This window comes from Aulonocara sp. 'chitande type north' Nkhata Bay, linkage group LG13 (genome assembly GCF_057382095.1).
Source record: "Aulonocara sp. 'chitande type north' Nkhata Bay isolate Kocher_YH1m ecotype deep benthic linkage group LG13, A_spYH_male_GT1.1, whole genome shotgun sequence".
Classification (NCBI taxonomy): domain Eukaryota; kingdom Metazoa; phylum Chordata; class Actinopteri; order Cichliformes; family Cichlidae; genus Aulonocara; species Aulonocara sp. 'chitande type north' Nkhata Bay.
In genome coordinates, this window is record NC_141356.1 from 23406948 (window position 1) to 23427789 (window position 20842).

Consider the following 20842-nt stretch of genomic DNA (forward strand, 5'->3'; position numbering starts at 1 on the left):
AAGTCCAGAATTTGTTGAAAACATAACTACTGTACATGAATTTTGTAGTTTTTTAAAAATATGTAAACCACAGTGGATTTTAATTAAAACAATTGATATGTAACCAAAATGCAGATTTTTAGCTTGATTTATTTGTTTAATTTTTGTTAACGAATCGCAGCCATTTGAATACTTAGTCTTCCATTTGCACAGACTCAAGTAACAGGGACTGGATGACTGCCTGTCTAATGCTATGTTTCCTCCTCTGAGATGCTCTGCCAGGCCTATACTGCAGCCACCTTCAGTTAATGCTTGTTTGTGGCTCTGTCTGTTTTGTACATAATAACTGAAAGCATTCTCTACTGGGTTGAGATCAGGTGACTGACTCGGCTATTGAAAAATGGCCTTGAGAAACTCTTGGGTTGCTTTGTAGTATGCTACAAGTCATTATCCGTTTGCACTGTGAAGCACTACCTGATCAGTTTTGCACTATTTTTCATGATTCATCTTGGTGCTTCTATCAGCAGTCACATCAACAAACACGAGCAGTCCAGTTTCATATGCCCATGCCATAACATTACCATGATCCACCAAATAATGTGGTATGCTTCAGAACAGGAGCTGCTGTTCTCTCCTTCTCTATACTTTTCTCTCCCCATCATTCTAGTACAAGTTCATCTTGGTTTCATTTGTCCAAATATGTTTTTCAGATCTGTGCCTGCTCTTTTAGGTGTTTTCTCAGAAAATCCAATCTGGCCTTCCTGTTCCTGAGTGTAACCAGTGGTTTGCACTTTGATTGTCTAAACCATCTGTATGCCCATTTTTGAAGGCAGGTCTTGATTGTAAACCTCGGCAATAATATGCTTACCTCCTCGAGTGTTCTTGACTTGTTAGATGCTCTGAAGTTGCTTTTCTCCCAAACCTTTTGCTATCTCTCTGTTTATTTTGTTGTTTCAACCTAATTATGGTCTCGCTCGCTTGCTGTGACACGTCTTTGCATCTACAGTATATTTAGGAATTATAAGCATATAGAGAACAAACTTGATTTGACTTCATATTGAATAATTTAGCTTTGAAAAATACTTTTTTTTTTTTTTTTTTACAGAAAATATGGTACATGATTCACCTGAAAGTGCACATTTATCAAATAGAGATGAAAAGGATTTGTTTGATTTTAACCTGGAAAATGAGTTCTGTTTGGCCTTTTTATATGCAAAAGTTTAATAAAAAAAGTTAAAAATTCCTGTTAATATGATGAAGTTCTTAGTCATCATAGGGAATGTCACCCCAAATGCTCATAACACTTGATAATTAGAAGGTAGCGGTGAAAAGCTCAACAAGATGCCTCAAAAGGCTTCCCGAGAGAGTTATATGAGCTGCTGGTTTTATGATTCCCTAGTGCACAAAGGGCACTGCTTGAGCAGTTAATTTGCGTAAAGGATGAAGGGCACCATGTGAACTGCTGTTCACGTGGTGCCCTTCATTAGCTCACAATGACTGTTTAGCAGACATTATTTTTATTTCTGCATTTGTTTCTGCTAAATATATATAATTATATGTAAAACCGTTTCTTCACTAAAAAAAAAGTAAAAAAACAAACAAGTAAAGAGCATGTAAACACGCCTTCATGCATCAGTAATTACATGCACATACAAACACACTGGCTTTGATTAAGGTTTGATACGTTCTGAGAAAAGCAGGCAAATGATATTCCACAGCAAGCCGTTTATTAATATTAATTTGAAAGACAGCAGGAAATCTGTAGTTTTTATGTGTTTGGTAAAGCCCTGTGAACTGTAAACCACACATGTAAGTGACATTTTTTATGACTCTCTACAGAATGGATGTCCTATATATTTTTAAGGTCTGCCTTTCTATGCCAAGAATAAATTATAGTGTTTACTGATTTATTCATTTAGTCATTGCTCACCAGTGGTTGCATTTCTTGGTCCTCTACTCTGTCTTAACAATATATAGGTATATAAAACGCAGTATATCATACATATGTGATCAGATTTTTTCCCTTGAGAATATGCACAAGGCTTCATGGCGTACGGGGGTAGTGGGTTGACAAGGCATCACGGTTTTGTTGTGTTTTTAATAAAGCATTGTCTGTCAGGGAGATTAAAAGACACATGCATGGGCGGCTTTTGGTTCGCTATCTGACACTTTGTGGCTGCTATTGAAAACTGATGATACACACCTTCACAGCTGGTAATCTGTTTGATCTGTTTTCTAGGTGATTCTCATGTTGACAAAATACTACGACTTTAACTCTGGCAGAGTAACGGAGAGTTCTTTATGGAGGTAAGATCTCCTCTCTGATATTACGCTCTGTAGTTATACAGCAGGACACATTGATGTTACTGTTATGTTGATGTTAGTGTAGTTGCACACTGTTTGGACCCTTGGAGAGATCAGCACAAAAGCATTAACACTGAATCATTAATTTAATGTCATTGTTGTGTCCACAGTGACGCAAGTTACTTTCCTGTCAGTAAAAAGTGAAAGATTTAATTTCGTGTAATAGAAGTTGGTAAAGTCTACACTTTGTCATCAAATGCTGAATCTATCCATTTCCACATATTTATGACAAGCATTTAAATTTTTGTTGTTATTAAAAGAAGTGCCCATTAAAATAAATGTTGACAACAAAGAATTTAATTAAATGGGAGGAACACAAATTACTGATAGAATAGTTGAAGGATGAAGCTTTAGCTTATCGTGCCTATCCTTTATACAGAGCAAATTTGAAATGGCAATGCTTTTCTAACTCGATTTCATTGAAACAAAAACCAAATGAAAAATAATACATTTGAAACAAATGGTAAACAAGGACAAAAGCGAATGTTTCACAGACAATAGTAATAAGGTTTTACATTTGTTCATCACCTGGTTTTTGGAATTTAAAAAGAGAACTACACAATCTTAATTCCTTGTCATACCTATTCCACAATGGTTACACCTATTTGATTTAACCTTTGAATACAGTTTGGAGGTAGATTATTTTGTGCTTTGTATATTACCAGTGCAGTGTTGAGATGGACTGAATAGTAACATTTTAAGGCATGTAGTTTAATGAATAGTTGCATGGTTGGTTTATGGTTGGTTTTTAAGTCCTGTAGTATTTTTCCCCTGTACCATACGCACTGTATTAGCTCTTGTTTTGAATGTGTTTCTCCACACCTCCACACAGTAAGTAATGCACAGTATGTATAATGATTTTGATTTATGTAAAGTTTTATGTATATTTAGTTTTGGACCTTCATATTTTTACATTGTTTATATTCGCCTAACAAGTGAAAGTTCAATCCCTTTCAACTTTGGGAACATAGATCTGTTTGGGCTTGTGTCAAGAACGGCATCTGTCGTAACAAATCTGCCAAATCTGACATGTGGAGTTACCCGCTGTGGCGACTCCTTTGTGGATAATGGAGCAGCCAAAAGTGGTTTTCATATGAACCTTCCAACATCATTTATATACAATTATCATGCCCGGAAATACATTTTTCTTGCCCTCTTTATACTTATAAATTTACTTCTTTTATTTGCCTGTTACAAAACATCCTCTGCTTTATTTTGCTTTAATTTAGTGATAATATATTTTTTTAATTTCAGCCATTTTCTTTCAGTTTTCTTTCCACTATATTGTTCCAAGTGTTCCTAGGGAAATATAAATTAATCATCAGCAAATGAAGTGAATTTTAACAATTCAGACATGTTACATGTCATTTCTATACAGCATGTTATGTTGGTGTTTAATACAGTCATCAAGAACTGAAGAAACAAAGTGATTTCCTAGTTATTATCATTCTTAGTTCATGAAGTTTTGTGCAACATTTCAGTGCATTCTCTTGCCAGGATATCAAATACTGGTGTTTATCCTCTAAGACATCCTAAATCCACAAGTTTTTTTTGTATTATGCAGTGGAACGGCTATTTTTTACTGAAATGTCACCAACCACCTAAAACCGATATCTATTTTGGTGAAAATAATAGGTATTCAAAATGAAATCTGAAATAGTGCCTTTGTTTTGAGATGAAAAAATGACTTCAAAACCCCATTATTAAGCTTTCAGGCAAATATGTCCTTCATTTGATTTCTAAAACACGACAGAGTGGTAATTAAATGTAAGCATCAATAATAACACAATAATAACACTTATAATACCACTACTAATTAAAAGGAATAATAATATCATGCCCCAGCCACACATGCAACACTGGATTTATTGTTTATTTTAATAATTTAAAAAATCTCCATTCATTTAGCAAATTGCTTCACGACTTCTGCTGTGGTAATTTTCTGCTTCCCTGAAATGCTTAATGATACCATCAGCATCTTAACTAGTAGGTGTTGCGCTGTTCTTCTCTTCTCTCCAGCAAAACCCATTTACTTTGTCCTGTAATTGAATTTTAGGTCAACTGATTATGGGACCACGTATGAAAAGCTCAATGAGAAAGTCGGGACAAAAACCATACTGAGCTACTTGTATGTCAGTCCAAACAACAAGATGAAGGTAAGTGTGAACGTGCATGTCGTGTACGTGGATTCATAAGTCTGTCAGCAGGGTTATTATGATCTTTACCCTACACAGCCCTGCAGGAGTCTGTGCCTTGCGTCTGTTGCACAAGCACTCTTTAAGCCCTGTGGAATGGATGCTGTCATGGTGGGCTGCTGATTCCCCTGTCTCTTGTCTTGTCTTGTCTTAGATCATGTTACTGACCGACCCAGAAGTGGAGAGCAGCTTGCTCATTAGCCTTGACGAGGGGGCGTCCTATCAAAAATACAGCTTAGCCTTTGATATCCTCAGCTTGCTTTTTCACCCCGAGCAGGAAGACTGGATCCTGGCTTACAGCCATGACCAAAAGGTAGAGTGTAGCTGTCAGATGGCATGAAATAGTTGCAATAAAATCTGAAAATGTGACAGAAAAACATCTCCATATGAGAATGTGGGCTGTTGTATACAGATTACTTGCTGCTTTTTATTCTTTTGTTACTTTTACTTGAATGTTCTGCCAGACTGAAGTCACCGTGGGGTCACATTGCAAGTAATCTCTCTTCATGCCTTCATGGTCAGATGCATTCATTTTAATGCCAACGTTAACTCTCATAACATGGTCTTCACAAGCACAGATATCTGCCGCTTCTGCAGCCCTTAACAGGTCATAAGGTGCAGCTACAGACAGCTCTGAATGGATGTGTCCTCAGAAAGCACAGGGGAAAGTTAACAAGTTAGACACGCCCAAACAATGCACAAACTCAGTCACACACAATAGCGAGCATAAACACACACCCTCCATTACTCTGTGTGAGAACCCTGCTGTCTGCTTTACTCAAAACCAGAGGCATCAAACTCGGACTCCCAGCCTGCTATTGGAAGACTTGATTTTCAGAGAGAAAAACAGTCAAGGTCTGAGAAGTGAGATAAATGATGCAGGGAGGAAGATGAAAGCTGAGTTGAGAGCCACAGATGGGTCAAAATAAAGATGCTCCAGAGACGTTTGCCTTTAGGTCATTCTGTATGTCTTTGTAAAGCTACATTTCAGTGGTTTTCCTTGTTCCTTTTATCGCAGCTATAGCTGGGTTTCATTTTACATTTATTGATTGCCTGTCATGTCTTTTAAAAGTTGTAAATACTTAGATAACTCAAAAATTATATTGCCGATCCTTGTAAGGCTGAGAGCTTAAGATGCACGCTGCTCAGTCATTAAGGAGAGATGACAGGCTTTCGGACTGCTTGAACACAAGTAAAATGGCTTTATGGAGAAAAATTACAATGACAGCTACAAGACGGATTTTAAGATGTCAGGTAGGAATCCTGCTGTGTTACTTTAAGAACAAGACGCTGTGGTTTTTAACTCAGAGACCACTTTGTATATCACTTCCCTCTTATTTAAGCCATCACAGTAGATATACACCATTCCCTGTTTTATTTTTAAAATCTGGCTTCTAAGGGTTGCTGCATTTTTACATGAACTGGTGGATCTCCGCATAAAGCATGCACTTAGTAGTGCTGTATTTTTTTAAAAAAACAACTAAAAATCTTAATGCCACAAAATTTAAAGATTTGGCAGCTGCTTGGAAAAGAAGTTGGACATAAATCTTGAAATAATCCTTTTGGAGATTCTGAAAAAAAATCATCTTTATACTGTACCTCATGCCGTAGACATTTGATTAATGCCTTCCCATTTTTCAGCTCTATGTCTCCGTTGAGTTTGGAAGAAGATGGCAGCTTGTGCATGACAATGTCGTCCCCAACAGATTCTACTGGTGAGATCAACATCCAGTCATTTGTCATTCTGGTAGAAACATGCTGCATTATTTTCACACAAAATATGTAAATTGAGTTGTGTGCATTTTTAGCACTCTGCTCACAACAGTAGTACAGAGGGGAATGATCAGTCAGCAGCTTGTTTTCAGTAATGACAAAGAAAACAAAACATTAATGTTATCAAGTCAGATTTAAACCTAACATCTAGAGTCTTAAGTGTGCCATTTTTTAAAAAGTTTTAGCTCGGGCCTGCCATTTTTATTTTGTCTTGTAAAGCACTTTGTGGCTTTGTTTTCAAAAGTGCCATGTAAAGCATTTTTTTAAATAAAGTTCTTTGTAGGAAGTGCCTTGGGTTATAGAAAAAACAACATGTTTGCATTTGTCCTTTCAGAAATGGTAAAAATGAATTAAACTTAAAGCCTTTTTCTTTAAATAGCAAATGCCAAGCAAGGTTTCCAGGAAGGCAGAGCTTGGCTTGTATTTATAAATATTTTATATTTGCTTGTCGTTCTTTTTATTTTTTACATAATGCGCTGTGTCTAGTTTACACACACTTATAAATATTTGATCCACCGAATACAGTCTCCTCATGAAATATTTTTGGCATATTTTTGGATTACCATATTATGTTACAAATCAGGGCTTACCCGAACATTATCCATCAGGTTTTCTTTTTTTTGGTTTCCTTTCTTTCTTTCTTTCTTTCTTTTTTTGCATGCATGTACCTGATGCATAGAGTCAGGACTGAGGTTGTGTCCTGGGGCTTTTGAGCTTCTCTTAGGAACCGATACAGGGACTATGGTCGCTGATATGTGTTAAATTTATGACAGTTTTTATAGTAGCTGGCTTCACACTCTTCTCTAAATAAATAAATAAATAAAGCCATATTAATCAGGAAGTTTGAAATGACGTACAGTGGAGTGATCTGCAGGTTTTTGTTAGTCTTAAATCATGTTGACAATATTATGGTAAATAGAAATCTGTAGGGAAGAGGTAATGACTAAGTAGAATTCAGGGAAAGTCATGAAAAAGGCATTTTAGTGCCTTGTTTAATGATGCTGATATTTTTATCCTCAAGCCTCATTGCTTATGGTTGTTCAGGAGAAATAGTTAACTTTCTAATTAGTTTTTTCTAGTCAATACAATTAAATGCAGAACGATGGACATCTTTGGGTTAAAGGTACTTCAGTTTGCAGCTAGGTTGGAAAATCTTCATAAGCTAAAACTGCTGCATGAAGTAAGCCCACAGGATTTACTGTGTGTGTGTGAGTTCGGTATTTATTGTGTCAAACTCCCAGCCCACAAGGACTTAAAATACACTAAAAATACAATTTGCAGTGGTGAAGGAGCTTGTCACACAAAAACATTTTATTGCCAACACAGAAATCCTGTCCCATGTTCAGGGCTAAAACACAGCATTATATTAACCAGCCTTCTACAAGAGTAGGTTATAATCCCTTTATAATGATGTGTAAAACATAAAGTAGACTGGATCTTTCCATGTAACCTACATAATGAACTACACCAGTACTGTACAAGGTCTTTCATAATTTTCCTATAGACTATAGGCTATTTTTCACTCATTTTCAGTCCAGTACTTTTAGAGAAATGTTACGTAACACTGACCTAATTATCATCTAAGGATACCAAAAAACTAACTGAAGGGATGAACCAGTCAACTTGACAAATAAACAATTTTATATTGTATCTTTAGGCACTTTGTTACTAAATCCTCTCTCAAACACATTAGTTCCCATTTCTTGAGCTAAATATGTGATACATGTCAAACATAAAGCAGTTTTACAAATGAAATTGTATGTTTGCACCAAGTTGATTGCCAAATTAGCTGAAAAGTTGCCATATCTCGATGTAGTGTGCAGTGTGTACAGGTGTAGTGCAAGGATGGGCCAAACTAATTTGGGCTGGAACTTGTAATCACATAAAATGCATGTGTTTGATACTATTCTACCACTTGTGTTTATTACGAGTGAATACATGCACATGCATAATGTATGAAAACAATACCTGATCTATCACCATTGTGAAGACCATCATAGAGTATTCACTCTCTTAAATACTGACATTCAAATTGTAACTAAATAAATAATATAATAAAAGAAAGAAAGCAAGTTTATCCTCACTGTATGTACTCAATTATCAGTGTTTTCATAGAATTCACATTTAGCCTTTTGTGCATTTTAATACGTTATTCTGATCATTAAAAATTAAAAACAATATTCTTATGGGCAGTCAGAATGGGCTCATTGTAGATGTGGGTGGGCCCTCTCCCATTAGACATTAAAAAATGATGAAATGCAGAATCTATGATCTAGAAAGCATCTGACTGACAACAGCTTAATTTTTCAGCATTAAAATGATCCCAAACACACAGTGAAACACGGTCAGTTATGAGTGGCCTCCCCAGATCCAGCCAAAAAACAGCCAATATTCAAAGAAAAGCTTTAAATGTCCTTCAATAAGCATGGAAAACTATTCAAAAACATTACAAGATAGCTTGCCTAAGAGGGTTCAGGCTGTGGTGAATGTAATCCTACCAAATATTGACTTTCAAGCTTGTTAGAAATGTGTTTTTAGGCAGTTTACCTTATACACTGTAGATCCATGTATGTTTACTGCACCTGTTCCACATCCCCTAGCAAAATATAAAGAAATGAGGGGCAGCTGAACATTTTTGCACAGTAGATTAGTATATAAGTACACATGTTTGACTTTCAAATTCTTTCTTACATGAGACTGCAGCTACTCTTCAGCAGAGAATGTGTTCATAATTTAGGTTTGTACAAGACATCAGCAGATGGTCTTTCTTCACAAATCACCAAAGGTTTGGTGTGAAAATCACTCATAACAGTTGTTTGTTTTAAAAAATAAAAACCAAAAACCAAATAAAGAATTCATCTCACTAACACAGAAGCGTCAATGCAACAAATCCTAGTTTTAAAGATACGTTTGATTCCCCCCCCCATCATCTGGAACAGTGAGTGATGCCAAAGGATTAATCAAAAATCAAATTTACAGTGCTCAAATGTGTAAGCACATCCTTTTGTCTTTAAGGAAATACATAACCCAAATATGCAAGAAAAAAGCATCCCACACTGCTCAGTTTAAGATGATTTACAAAAGCATATGGTAACACTTATCGTGAATTCATGACCTCTTGCATACTGATATGAAAAGTTGAATATGATTTATTTTCTGCTGCTATTTATCATTTGCTTTGCTGTGTTAAAGAAGGACAAGGCTGCCTCTTTATCGGAAAGGCCAGGCTAAAGATACGAAGAATGAAAGCTCTGATATGTAATTATAACATTTGGAATTCAACCAAAATCGCTCAATGCCATTACTTCAATTTCTTTAGCCCATCCTACACCATGATGAAGACATTAACATGATTTGATAATTCACAAATCTTTGCCATTAAAATTCCCTAAGTTGTTGCGTTAGATACTATTAATTCAGGTATGTTACTTATAGTTCTGAAGGTTTTAATCAAATATTTTAATCAAATGTGTTTACTCAACCACAAAGCGGTCTATGAATTCCTGAAAGGTCTTGCGTCCTTGCTGTAAAATGCTACCAAAAGGCGTTAGTTATTGGGGAACATAGTGTAACATTGCAGGGGTTATTTAAGACCAAGTGCTGCTGTTCACTGATAGAATTGGATGAAGTATTTGACAGAAAGTCCATTAAAAGAGATGGAGCTGTGAGGCAATTACAGAGTGCTGAGGGAAGCAGGATTGGAGCTTTTTATATTGTAGTTCAGACACAGTATGGAAAATGAGAAGAAAACCCATCTTCTGTCACAACAGCTGCTATTAATACAAGAAGTGGTCACTCCAGCCACTCTTCACTTAACCGCTACCGTGAAGAATCTGTGGTGAAAGTGAGTAAGTGTCAGGTTTCGTAGATCGGACTCACGCGCAGACCACTAGTGTCTTCAAAAGGTGCATTTATTTACAGTGTTCCTCTACAGTGGAATTCATATATACATATAATGGTGTCAAGGGAAAAGGGGCCGGGGTTCCAGGGTCCAGGAGCGAAAGAGGCAGGAGTCCAGGAAGGGAAGGTTTTCATTCAGCCCTCGCACATCTCCTCTCCTTTCCTCTATCTCTCTTGCTTCCGTTCAGTCGCCATGCACAGGGAAAGAACAGGTCCAGAGGCGATCTATACACAGGCAGAAAAAAACCATTAGTTTCCTGGTTCAGACAGGCTCACAAACTGACTTTACAAAATACAGGACGACTGACGCTGATGGCTCAACGATCCAGCGATGAGTAGAGCAGACTCGCCCTCTTAAGAAGGGTTCCAATCTCTTATGATCAGCAACAGATGTGCTGATCACCTCCAGGTGTGTAGGCCAGGGGCAGGAGCCCATACTGAGCTCCGCCCCGGCAGGAGAAAGAGAGAATGGAAGAGGGCGAGAGAGAAAGGGAAACAAAAACAAAGCACCTGACAGCTGTCAGCTGTCGAGGAGCGGAGACCATGACAGTAAGATAGCTAAGTATACTTTACAGATAACGAGTGGTACAGGCCAAACGACCCATCAGGTCTGTAGTTATGGTTGCCATGTTGTTGCTCCTGGAAAATGAAACCCTAAAAATCGCCACTGCTCCTTCTCTTATTTCTCATGACCACTAATGAAATTTAAATGACAACCAACTAATCTAAGACAAATATTGCACTTCTAAGAGCATTAAAAACCCCCACCAATTACTGTGAGCTCAATGCGCTTACTAAGGAGTTTTCTCAGTTTTCTTTGTTTCTGTTACAGCCTGATTATGTACAAGGCTCCACTTTATTCAAATATATTCAGTGCTTTTTGTCTCGCTATTTTACTAAGCTACTTGTTACAAAACACTGAATGTTAAAATTGGGGGACCTACAATGAAAGCCTAATTTAGGGCTTCAGGAGTCCCAAAATAATTTATTAAGGGGATAAAATAAAAATGAAAAAAAAAAAAGAAAATTCTGCCTGTTCTTTAAGTTAAACTAACTTTTAATCCTTTGCAAATGTATGCAAGTCAGTACAATTATATTAATATGTAAATAAGTTATTTCTCAGTTGGCATTAGTTGTTCTCGTGCAGTTTATGAAAAAAACCATGAACTGCATGAACATATGCAGCAACTATCAGCACTAGTGGTGACAAAAAATAGTAATACTCCAATTTAAATGTAACAACTTCTTGATTTTGGAACTAATGGGAATAACTGGGAATAACTGTTTAATACATAACTTAAATTCGCATGCAGTGTAATGCTTGCTGCTTTATATTTTATTGTCAGTCTGTATAGCTTTGGAGGAATCACACCAAAAAAATCTGATAAAATATAAATAATATAAAAGCTGATATTACTTCTGAACTCTTTAAGTCCTTCATCTCAGACAGCCTGTTGTCTTCTGATTGGCCAACTGGAAGCCTGGGCAGCTCCAGGTGCTTTGGAGCAATATCACATCTGTTTGGCAGCGTGGAGTTTCCAAATACACATATGTGTGTATAAAAGATAGATGTACCCAGCATGTCATTGTTTTCTGTGCTCTGTGTTTTGAAGCCTCATTTTGGCTGCTGCCGTGTTAGTTTTTGGACCCAGAAGAGACCAGATTTAGAGAAGAAAGCAAAAGTTTAACAAACCACCACCACAAACTTACTGGACAGACATGTGTACCTGCTAATTTGTTTTGTAGCACACTAGTAAAATACCAGAATTTAACTCTTTAACACTAAAGGGCAAATTTCTAAACCTTCTTGCACAAGCTGTACCACAGCCATAATGTCAGTCAGGTTATTTCATGAAAATGCTCCAGAAGACACTAGCAACAGACAGTGGAGGGCTTGAGTCTGTGACTATAGTGTTCAGCAGGCTGCATCAGCACACATCAGTCAAAGCAGCCACGTCCAGAATCCAGAAGGATGAGTTATAAAGACCCAGTATATATTTGTTATGATGGAGGAGACTACCTCTAAAGACAAAAAACAGTGTATTATGTATTTTCTGTGCCAGGCTGTAAACAAGGTTTTTATTGCTTCTAAGTTGGCCATTTTGCTATAGCAGTCTGTGGGGACTGACTCGCTTCAAGTGGCCTCGGTAGTTTTTTAAACACTTTTGTGTTGGATTCATTTTTCTAGCCTGGAGGTTGTAAACCTTCTAAACAATGTACATTGTTATTTACAACTTTTTAATATTCATGTCAGAGCCAGAATCAAATATGATTAATCAAAAAACCCATTGCTACAAACATGACATGAACATTTTTTCCTGCATCTTCATAGAGATTAAGTAAGCTTATCACAGATTTCTTTTATATAGATTTCTCCATATATTGCTTGTGATTGAAACTTCAGTGTTATATCATACAGTCAGCTGGTAATTAGCTTAACCAGTCTGTTTTGAAGCATAGATGCCCTGCTGCTGTCCTTGTTGCTGCAGATCTTCTCATATACCAGACTGAATTTGAACATGTGAGAGTAGATTGGAGAAATTGCCATTTGTAGTTAAGAACAAGACATTTGTGTTCATCTCTGTTTTTACATTTTGCTCTTGGAATCTCCTCACCAGGAACAGGAGGAGGCAGTGCTCACAAGCAAAGGATGGTAACTCACTACAGGCACCGGAAAGCTGGCCAGTCAGAGCACAGTAGGCTTATAGAGAAGAGGTGGGGCTCAATGAGCCCAGAGCTAATATCACCTTTTTCATGAGGAGGCTTCAGCAAAGCCCATACATCAGACGAAAGTGGGCTTTTAGGCAGCCTGTAGCTCTTATATGTGCTTCAGAGTAAGAAATAAATGAGGAATTCTTCAGACAATGTGAAACGTTCACTTTTCTTAAGGGTCACGGGACAGACACTGATTATAAAACAAAAAGTAATGTTTATCATGATGTTACAGGTCCAGACTGGGCTTGGACAAAGAACAAGGAATGATTCATCTGGAGATCAGCGTCTCTGATGGGCGTGAGTAATAACAACATGTTACCTTGGCAACACAGAAAAAAAAATTGATTTATCACAATTTAGTTTAACAATGTTTTTTTTAATATAATAAATATATATGAATAATTTCATTTAAGTATATTATTATTATAGTGAGAAACAAAGAAAGTAGTCAGTGCTGAAATTCTTCTTCCCATCTGGCTACATGAAGTCTTCATACAGTCGAGCTTATTCATTTTTGAAGGGCTGGGCTGTGACTTGGCGCACTCGGCTCGACTTTCTTGGCCACAATGCAGAGAGGGGGGCACTTCCATAAGGGCCTTGTGTGTTAATGCCCTATCTCTGTAGAGAGTACTTCATTTGGCTGATGTTAACAAACTGGGACAGCTCTCTCTACTTTATCTATTAGTAAGAATATTGGCTTCCAAATTTTTGCTTCTATGCTTCACTTAATACTATGAGCATAGGCACTGCTAAGCTTTTACTGTGGGCTACAGAAGGTTGTTTGTTCCTGTATTATGTTGTCTTTTTAGCACTAATTTCTTGCTTACCCACAGGATCGCAGTACATAACTTGTAAACTTCAGAATTGCTCTGATGGAAACAAGAGCAAACCTTTTCCTGGGTTTATCATCCCTGATTCCCTTGTGGTTCAGGATGAATACGTTTTTATCCAGGTGGGTTTTTATTGTGAGGTCTGGTTTCATTAAAAGACAATTAAATGCTGTAAAACCAATGTGTTCACTCTTGTCTTAATGTACAGTCATGTTTTTCATTAACTAAAAGGGGCCATTATCCTGTGAAGGGATGGGGTAAAAATTAAATTGCAGCGTTGTGTATTACTACAATGCCACTCTGGCATGATGCACAACAGCCTAATTAGCAACAAACCCAGAGTTTTGATGGCTGCATAAATTATTTGACCCGAGCTTCGGGCAGTTAGTGTCTTCATTTATGTTTATGGATGTTTACTATGGATAAATGTACTCTATTCTGCTTTTGTAGGTGCCAGTAGGTGGCCAGTCTGTCCATTATGTGTCCTATAAACGAAATGCTTTCTACCCGATGAAGCTTCCCAAGTACACTCTGCCAAAGGTAAGGTAACTGGAAAGGATGCAGTGTTTGATTGAGAAGAACAAGTAACATTAATTTAACTATGAAACATTTATTCCTCTGGGATATTTTGTTCTATGATTATAAGTTTTAGTTGGGTGATTATTTCCAAATGCTTTCATCAAGTTTGCTTCCAGTATTATTTACTGACGGATCCATTAAATTGTTTTCTGTGCTTTAATCTCCTGAAAAATGATATAGGATTGCATAATTATGTCTCTGTTTATTTAATAGCATTGCACTGATTTTCAGTTTTCTCATCTATATCTACTTCGCCTAAATTACATTTACTTAAAGCAAATCTGGAGTTCCCGAGGGCTCCCCAAAATGTTCTGAAGCAGAAGATGTCAATTTAGCATCTGCACAAAAATGCACTGACTTCCATTTACTGCAAGCACAGCAGGGTGGCTTAGCAGTTTGAGAGACTGTGTTAGAACAACAGGAGAGATTTAGTTCCTGCAGTGTTGTTTCAATAAATCTATCCATCCTGCCTTGTATTCTGTGACCATTTTTTCTGGGAAGGGCACATCTTGTGCACCATGCTGGATAAGAGATTCAGTAAAATTAAAAGGAGCTTGGCTTCATTTTTAGTGCACAGCGTGAAATGCCTTAGGTCTAATTGCTACAGACCCAGACTGAGTGATGTCAAGAAGTGACAAATTGTTAGCTCGCAGCTTTGTGCACATCGCTAAGCGGATTTACACTTACTTGTTCTTTAAGCCATTTCCTAAGAAACATATTGGCAAATGAGTAGTTAAGTAATCCACACAGAGGCATCCACTCATGAATTCTGCTTATTTAGGACTTACAGATAATCAGCACAGACGATAACCAGGTGGTGGCAGCGATTCAGGACTGGCACCAGAATGATTCCTACAACCTGTACATGTCTGAGTCCAGAGGGCTATTCTTCACCCTGATGCTGGAGGACGTTGTGAGCAGTGGAGGTCCCGAGGGAAATATAATGATAGACCTCTATGAGGTAGGCAGTGAATGTGCTGCAGGGGTGGTGCTTTTATCTGACTACATGGTTTTGCAATATTAGGGCAGTGGCTTTTTTTGTAGTTTCTCCTTTTATATATTTCATATATTTATTATAGTCTGTCTGTCTGTGTGTATTGACATTAATGCATTACTACTTAAGAATGCTTTATGGAGCACTAATTGAGCTCCTTCAAAATGTTAACCCCAGAGTGTTATTGGAGTATATGGTTTTAATTTTATGTTCCAAATTAAGGTAAATGAAGGTATCATATATGGTTCCTCGTTTTATTTTCTGAACATTTTCTTGACTGGAGTCTTGTCCAGTCACAGGCACAGGCTGCTGTAAGGTGGCAACATTTGCAAAATGTGGCTAAAAATATATACTTTTCTTCAAAGGTCTAAGTTCATTTGAGTTCATACACTGAACTGAGCATGCATATACACACAAATACAGGTTGTGCCCGAACAGAATACTTCAAGTGAAAAAACAGTATTTTTTTGAGTCAATACTGAGCCCACTTTGAAGAAAAACAGTAGCAGTGAAGTATATCTCTACTACAAACAAAAAAATAAATAGCATGATGAAACCATGTGAAAATCAAGGAAAACTAAATAATTCATAAACATTGAATTACTAAATCAATTTTAGCAGTAATAAAATATAATAACACTATGTAACTGAAGTATAATAAAAATACTATAAGGGTATCAAAAAACCAAAATCACACATTTCACAGCTTGAAAATGACTAAAAGTGGGATAAATGTCTCACTGGATCACTGTATGATGTTATAGGAACTTGTGGCAACATTCAGTGTATTATTCACTACTACTATCCTATATTTATAAGAGTTTTTTTTAATAACACAAATATGGCTCTCTAGATGCATCTGGTGTATGTCTTAAAGTGGACTTATGGAAATATGATCAAATATAGTGCCACCACTTTTAGCCATAAATTCCACTAATTTCTAGAGACAACACCTATCTCAACATTTAGAACAACTATTGAAATACATAATGTAGAAGACTAAAGTCTGAAATACTCCCAGCCACTGCTGATTGGATGCACTTAGACCCCCGGAGAGCAGTCATTTTGGTTTTCTACCTTAGACCCCCGCGGAGTCATCATTTTGCGTTTCTACCTTTAAAAGCCGGAGAGCAGTCAGTCAAATGCTGGAGTCATTCATATGTATATTATGAATTCTGGAGGGAGGGGAGTGGGGGTGAGTGATTGAGGGGGTGGGGGAGTGGAGTGTTTCAGTTTGCCATCTTAGGGAGAAATCAACACATGTCCTTTGTATGTCCTTTGTTGCTGACATTTATTGATGAAAACAGTACAAAAAAAAAAACCAACCATTTGTACACATATTTACAAATAATGATAAAAAGTGAGTGAGTACATTTCAACATTTTCAGCAATCACTCACAATCCTGGCACTGCCACGGTATCTGTCGTCTGCATTTACCACATGTGTACCTGTAGCAGTGAACACATCGCACAGTGGCCTGATTTTTTTTGCATCTGTGTTTGACCTGACACGTGGCCCTTTTTCCAGGGCTCGGTGTGGAGGGTTGTGTCCGAAGCAACTGTTCTTTTCTTGCCTTCTTCGCAGCTACATGAGAGCGAGCCAACTCCCTTGCAAGCTCCACCAGGAAGTCCACCCGTCTTTCCTTCGTCCCGGTGCATGCTTGATACAGCACATGTGCATTCAGTGCTGCCATGTCAATCATGTTATAAAACACGGCAACTGACTGACTAAAGGTAGAAACGCAAAATGATGACTCCGCGGGGGTCTAAGGTAGAAAACCAAAATGACTGCTCTCCGGGGGTCTAAGTGCATCCAATCAGCAGTGGCTGGGAGTATTTCAGACTTTAGTCTTCTACATTATGTATTTCAATAGTTGTTCTAAATGTTGAGATGACTAGCCAATTTAGCTTCCACTTCCAGCATTTGACTGCTCTCCGGCTTTTAAAGGTACAACGGTAAAAGCCTGGCAATCCCAGTGAGCATTGCATTCAAATGCACTTTTATCACTATGTGTCACATACATTAGCCTGATGTTTGCTGACTGACTGGGAGACGTTTATATGGTTCCACAACCTCACAGTGAAGCCAGTTTTAACGTCTATTTAAGTTACCAAATGTGGTTCCTTGCCCCAACAGAGGGTTTGCTTGACAGAAAATCAAAAAGTCACAAACTTTCATCACATTCATCAAGTCAAAATGTCAGATATTTACCGAGTTAGATTTCTTTAATTTGTTTTCTCATTTGGGACTGTATTTGTGTCCTTAAAAAATGATAAAAAATTACATGAAATAACATTAACTTGATGCTGCTTAGGAATGAATTTTTTTTAGATGAATAATCAGAAAAACACTTGAATTTTTTTTTACCCATATACTGAAACTGTTGACTATAAGAGGACTCTGATGGCAACATGGGGAGCGCTAACGGAGACACTATGTGTCTCTAAGAGTACCATACAAAAGTCAAATCACTGGTTTGGGATCTTTCTTGAGCAACATAACAGACTCTGACAAGTAAAGCACCAACAGATGGACAAAAACTTTCATAAGAGTTCTTGTGGATTTTCTGCTGTGTTTTCCTTAAGTGCACTGAGATGTTTTAGATGCCCCTTCTATAATGAAACAGATGTTACACTGCATTCATTCTGCAGCATCTGGGTGCTTCTCTCATATCTACTTTATGGCTGCTTTATCATCTTTTTCATGCAACATTACAGTTTCACAAGAAATCATTTAACAGGTTTAGTCATTAGATAAGGTATCATTCATATACACATTTCGAAAACACAGTCAGTGATGGTGCATTGGCACAGTGCAGAATACTGGCTTTAACTAGTGCCCTGAACATATTATATCTGTGCTGACAGATCTACTACGAGGTTGCAGCAGCTGCACATGTATACATCAGCCTAGATTATCCTCATCCTTAGCCAGCAGTAAAAGCATCATGTTGTTGAAAGCTAAGATAGCCATCAGCAGTAGTTATGCTGCTCTCTGCCCAGAAACACTTAGCTGCAGTGACCAGTAGAAGATATTAAATGGTCATTCATACTTTGACAAAGATTTGTGGAAATGAAAGAGAAATGTGAGCTCAAGTGATAGCTGCAGGTGAGAGTCTGCATCTCTCTGCACATAAATACAAAGAAGAAGACATATCTCAGGGCTGTGCCATATGTTGTTTTGATTTTGCAGAGTCCTACAGATGGTCCAAAATAGTGCTCCATGTCAGGAAAAACTATCACTTTCAGACATCTCTTCCTTTCCAAACTAGGTCTTCAGCTTTACTTAAGTTTGAATAATTTACGGTTATTTTTTTCCTCCCTTTTTTGTTACTTTTCCCCCCACTGCTCTCCTTCTCTCATGTTCTCAGGTTGCCGGGATTAAAGGGGTGTTCCTGTCAAATAAAGTTGTCGAGAACCAAGTGAAAACTTATATCACATACAACAAGGGGAGAGACTGGCGTCTTCTTCAGGCTCCAGCAACCGATCTCCAAGGAAACAAGGTCTATTGTGAACAAGTAAGTGGGCCACTGACAAGAGGTACATTTGGTTATTTGGATTTCCATTATCTGCTTGCAAAAATACCGCAGTGAATCATGCTAGACCATGGTCAAAGTCTGCTGATAACTATGTGCCATAGCAACGCAGTTCTGAATGTGGCAGTAAGTGAAGAGACCTGTTATGATTAGGTTTACCTTCCAGTATTCATTTATATTCAATACATATTACTACAAGTAAAGGGAACATACCATACCTTTCCTTATTTTAAGTCATACTCAAACGTGTAAATGTAATCCCTATGAGCCAAAGCTCAGGCTCCAGACTGCTCTGAGTACTAGGTTCATATTTTCGTCTTATGTGTTGCTCAGTTCCTGGCACAGAACTTAGATGAAGTCAAACATGTATGTACGCACTCTCTCTAGACAGTATTACTACAGCACTGCGTACGCAGTAGGGGTGCAACATTTGCACAAATCTATACGGGACTGGGGAATGACTGCAGGCATGAGCACTTGATCATCGTAAATCACGAACGAAAAATTGTGATGCACTTTCAGGCCACTCTTTACATTAATCCCCTTTAAAAACTCCAGTTTTGCACTCAGATGTTGAATTTTAGAGTGTGTCTGTGTCCCGTAGAGGCTTATATTATTCATGCAACAAGATGTTAGCAGCAGTGGCAACGAATAGGGTGTAAAACACTGGATGATGGAACTACGACATGAGTAAATTCTGTAAATTCAATATAAGTTTTAGTATTATTTCTGTAGTACTGAATGTGCAACATAGACATTTTACTTGCTGCCTAACCTTTGGTGTTTCCTGACATTTTCCTGCTTTTCCATGTCAGTCACATGTTATTATAATATTATGAAGATGATTTAATCATCAAGTTCTAGCTTTAAACATGTGGTGATTAAATGATTTAAAAATCACTGGATTTTATTTTTATTCACGTTTTGCATAGCATCCCAGCATGCTTTGAAAACCAGACTTTACTGTATTGCTCTGTACCATAGATTTTTGGATAGCTTTTTGTTTGTGTGCTAAAATGCAGCACATTATTGCATTTTTGCTTTATTTTTCTTTCTTTTCTTTTAAAAAAAATAAATCAGTACAAAGCTTCACATTGTTTCTTATTCCACCAGGGTAGGTAAAGTCAAATCATAAAAGATAAGGAGCACAAGCATAAGTGGCAGACTTAGTCAACGACAAATTAAAGGAAAATTAAAACTTTTTTTTAATTTAGAGAGATTCTAGGCCCATAAATTAAATCTAAAGAGGCACTTAATCCAAAAAGGTCCCACAAATACTTTCTGTCGTCCAAACTGCCTTTTAATCTACCAAGCGTACACTCGTAAGAGATTTATCTCTACTGCTGCATCTCTATCTCTAGCCATTTTCCACTAATTTTGGGAACTGTAATAAGACAATATTTACTAAGCATTACTCACTATGTGAAATAGCATTAGTTGGGACTCATATTGCTTCATAAGCTTTGATTCCACTGGGCTACAGCTGCAACTAAAATGTTTTTTTTTAGTTGTTGTAATTATTTTTGATGCTTGTTGTGTCTTTTTACAACAGACAAAAGCCCAAATATGGGCTTTGAGTTACTCATGTATATAACAATCAAATCTTCACATCATCTCCTGCGCATAGATCTGATCTATATTAACGTTTCATTTTGATTTGGAAAACTAATGTCCTTCGCGTTTCGCAGCCATACTGTTCGTTGCACCTGCACCTTCACGTATCAGAGAATCCTTACACCTCGGGAAACATTGTCAGCAAAGACTCAGCTCCAGGAATCATAATAGCATCAGGTGAGACGATATTTGATTATTTTGCACATCCATACTGTTGTTTACGCTCTGCCTTAATGCTGGTCTTTGCTCACATCCTTCAGCACACAGTCACATCTGTTTTTTTTTAGATGCAATTCCAGCTCTGTCTTTCTTAGCTGACAACAATTTAGAATATAAAAGGAAATCTGTTTGTCCTGCACATCT

The 20842-nt window shown here is 37.4% G+C and overlaps 1 protein-coding gene across 2 annotated transcripts in view; it reads left to right on the forward strand.

Moving 5' to 3' along the window:
* The window catches only part of LOC147316092 (VPS10 domain-containing receptor SorCS1-like), a 66405-nt gene that overhangs the window by 13818 nt on the left and 31745 nt on the right, over positions 1-20842 (forward strand). For both annotated transcript variants that reach the window (XM_086259290.1, XM_086259289.1), the window contains exons 2-11: positions 2219-2286; positions 4400-4499; positions 4693-4851; positions 6180-6253; positions 13159-13223; positions 13760-13878; positions 14207-14296; positions 15117-15296; positions 18701-18847; positions 20554-20656. In XM_086259290.1, coding sequence (XP_086115416.1) covers positions 2219-2286; positions 4400-4499; positions 4693-4851; positions 6180-6253; positions 13159-13223; positions 13760-13878; positions 14207-14296; positions 15117-15296; positions 18701-18847; positions 20554-20656 — 1105 coding nt within the window. The remainder of the gene's footprint in view (positions 1-2218; positions 2287-4399; positions 4500-4692; positions 4852-6179; positions 6254-13158; positions 13224-13759; positions 13879-14206; positions 14297-15116; positions 15297-18700; positions 18848-20553; positions 20657-20842) is intronic.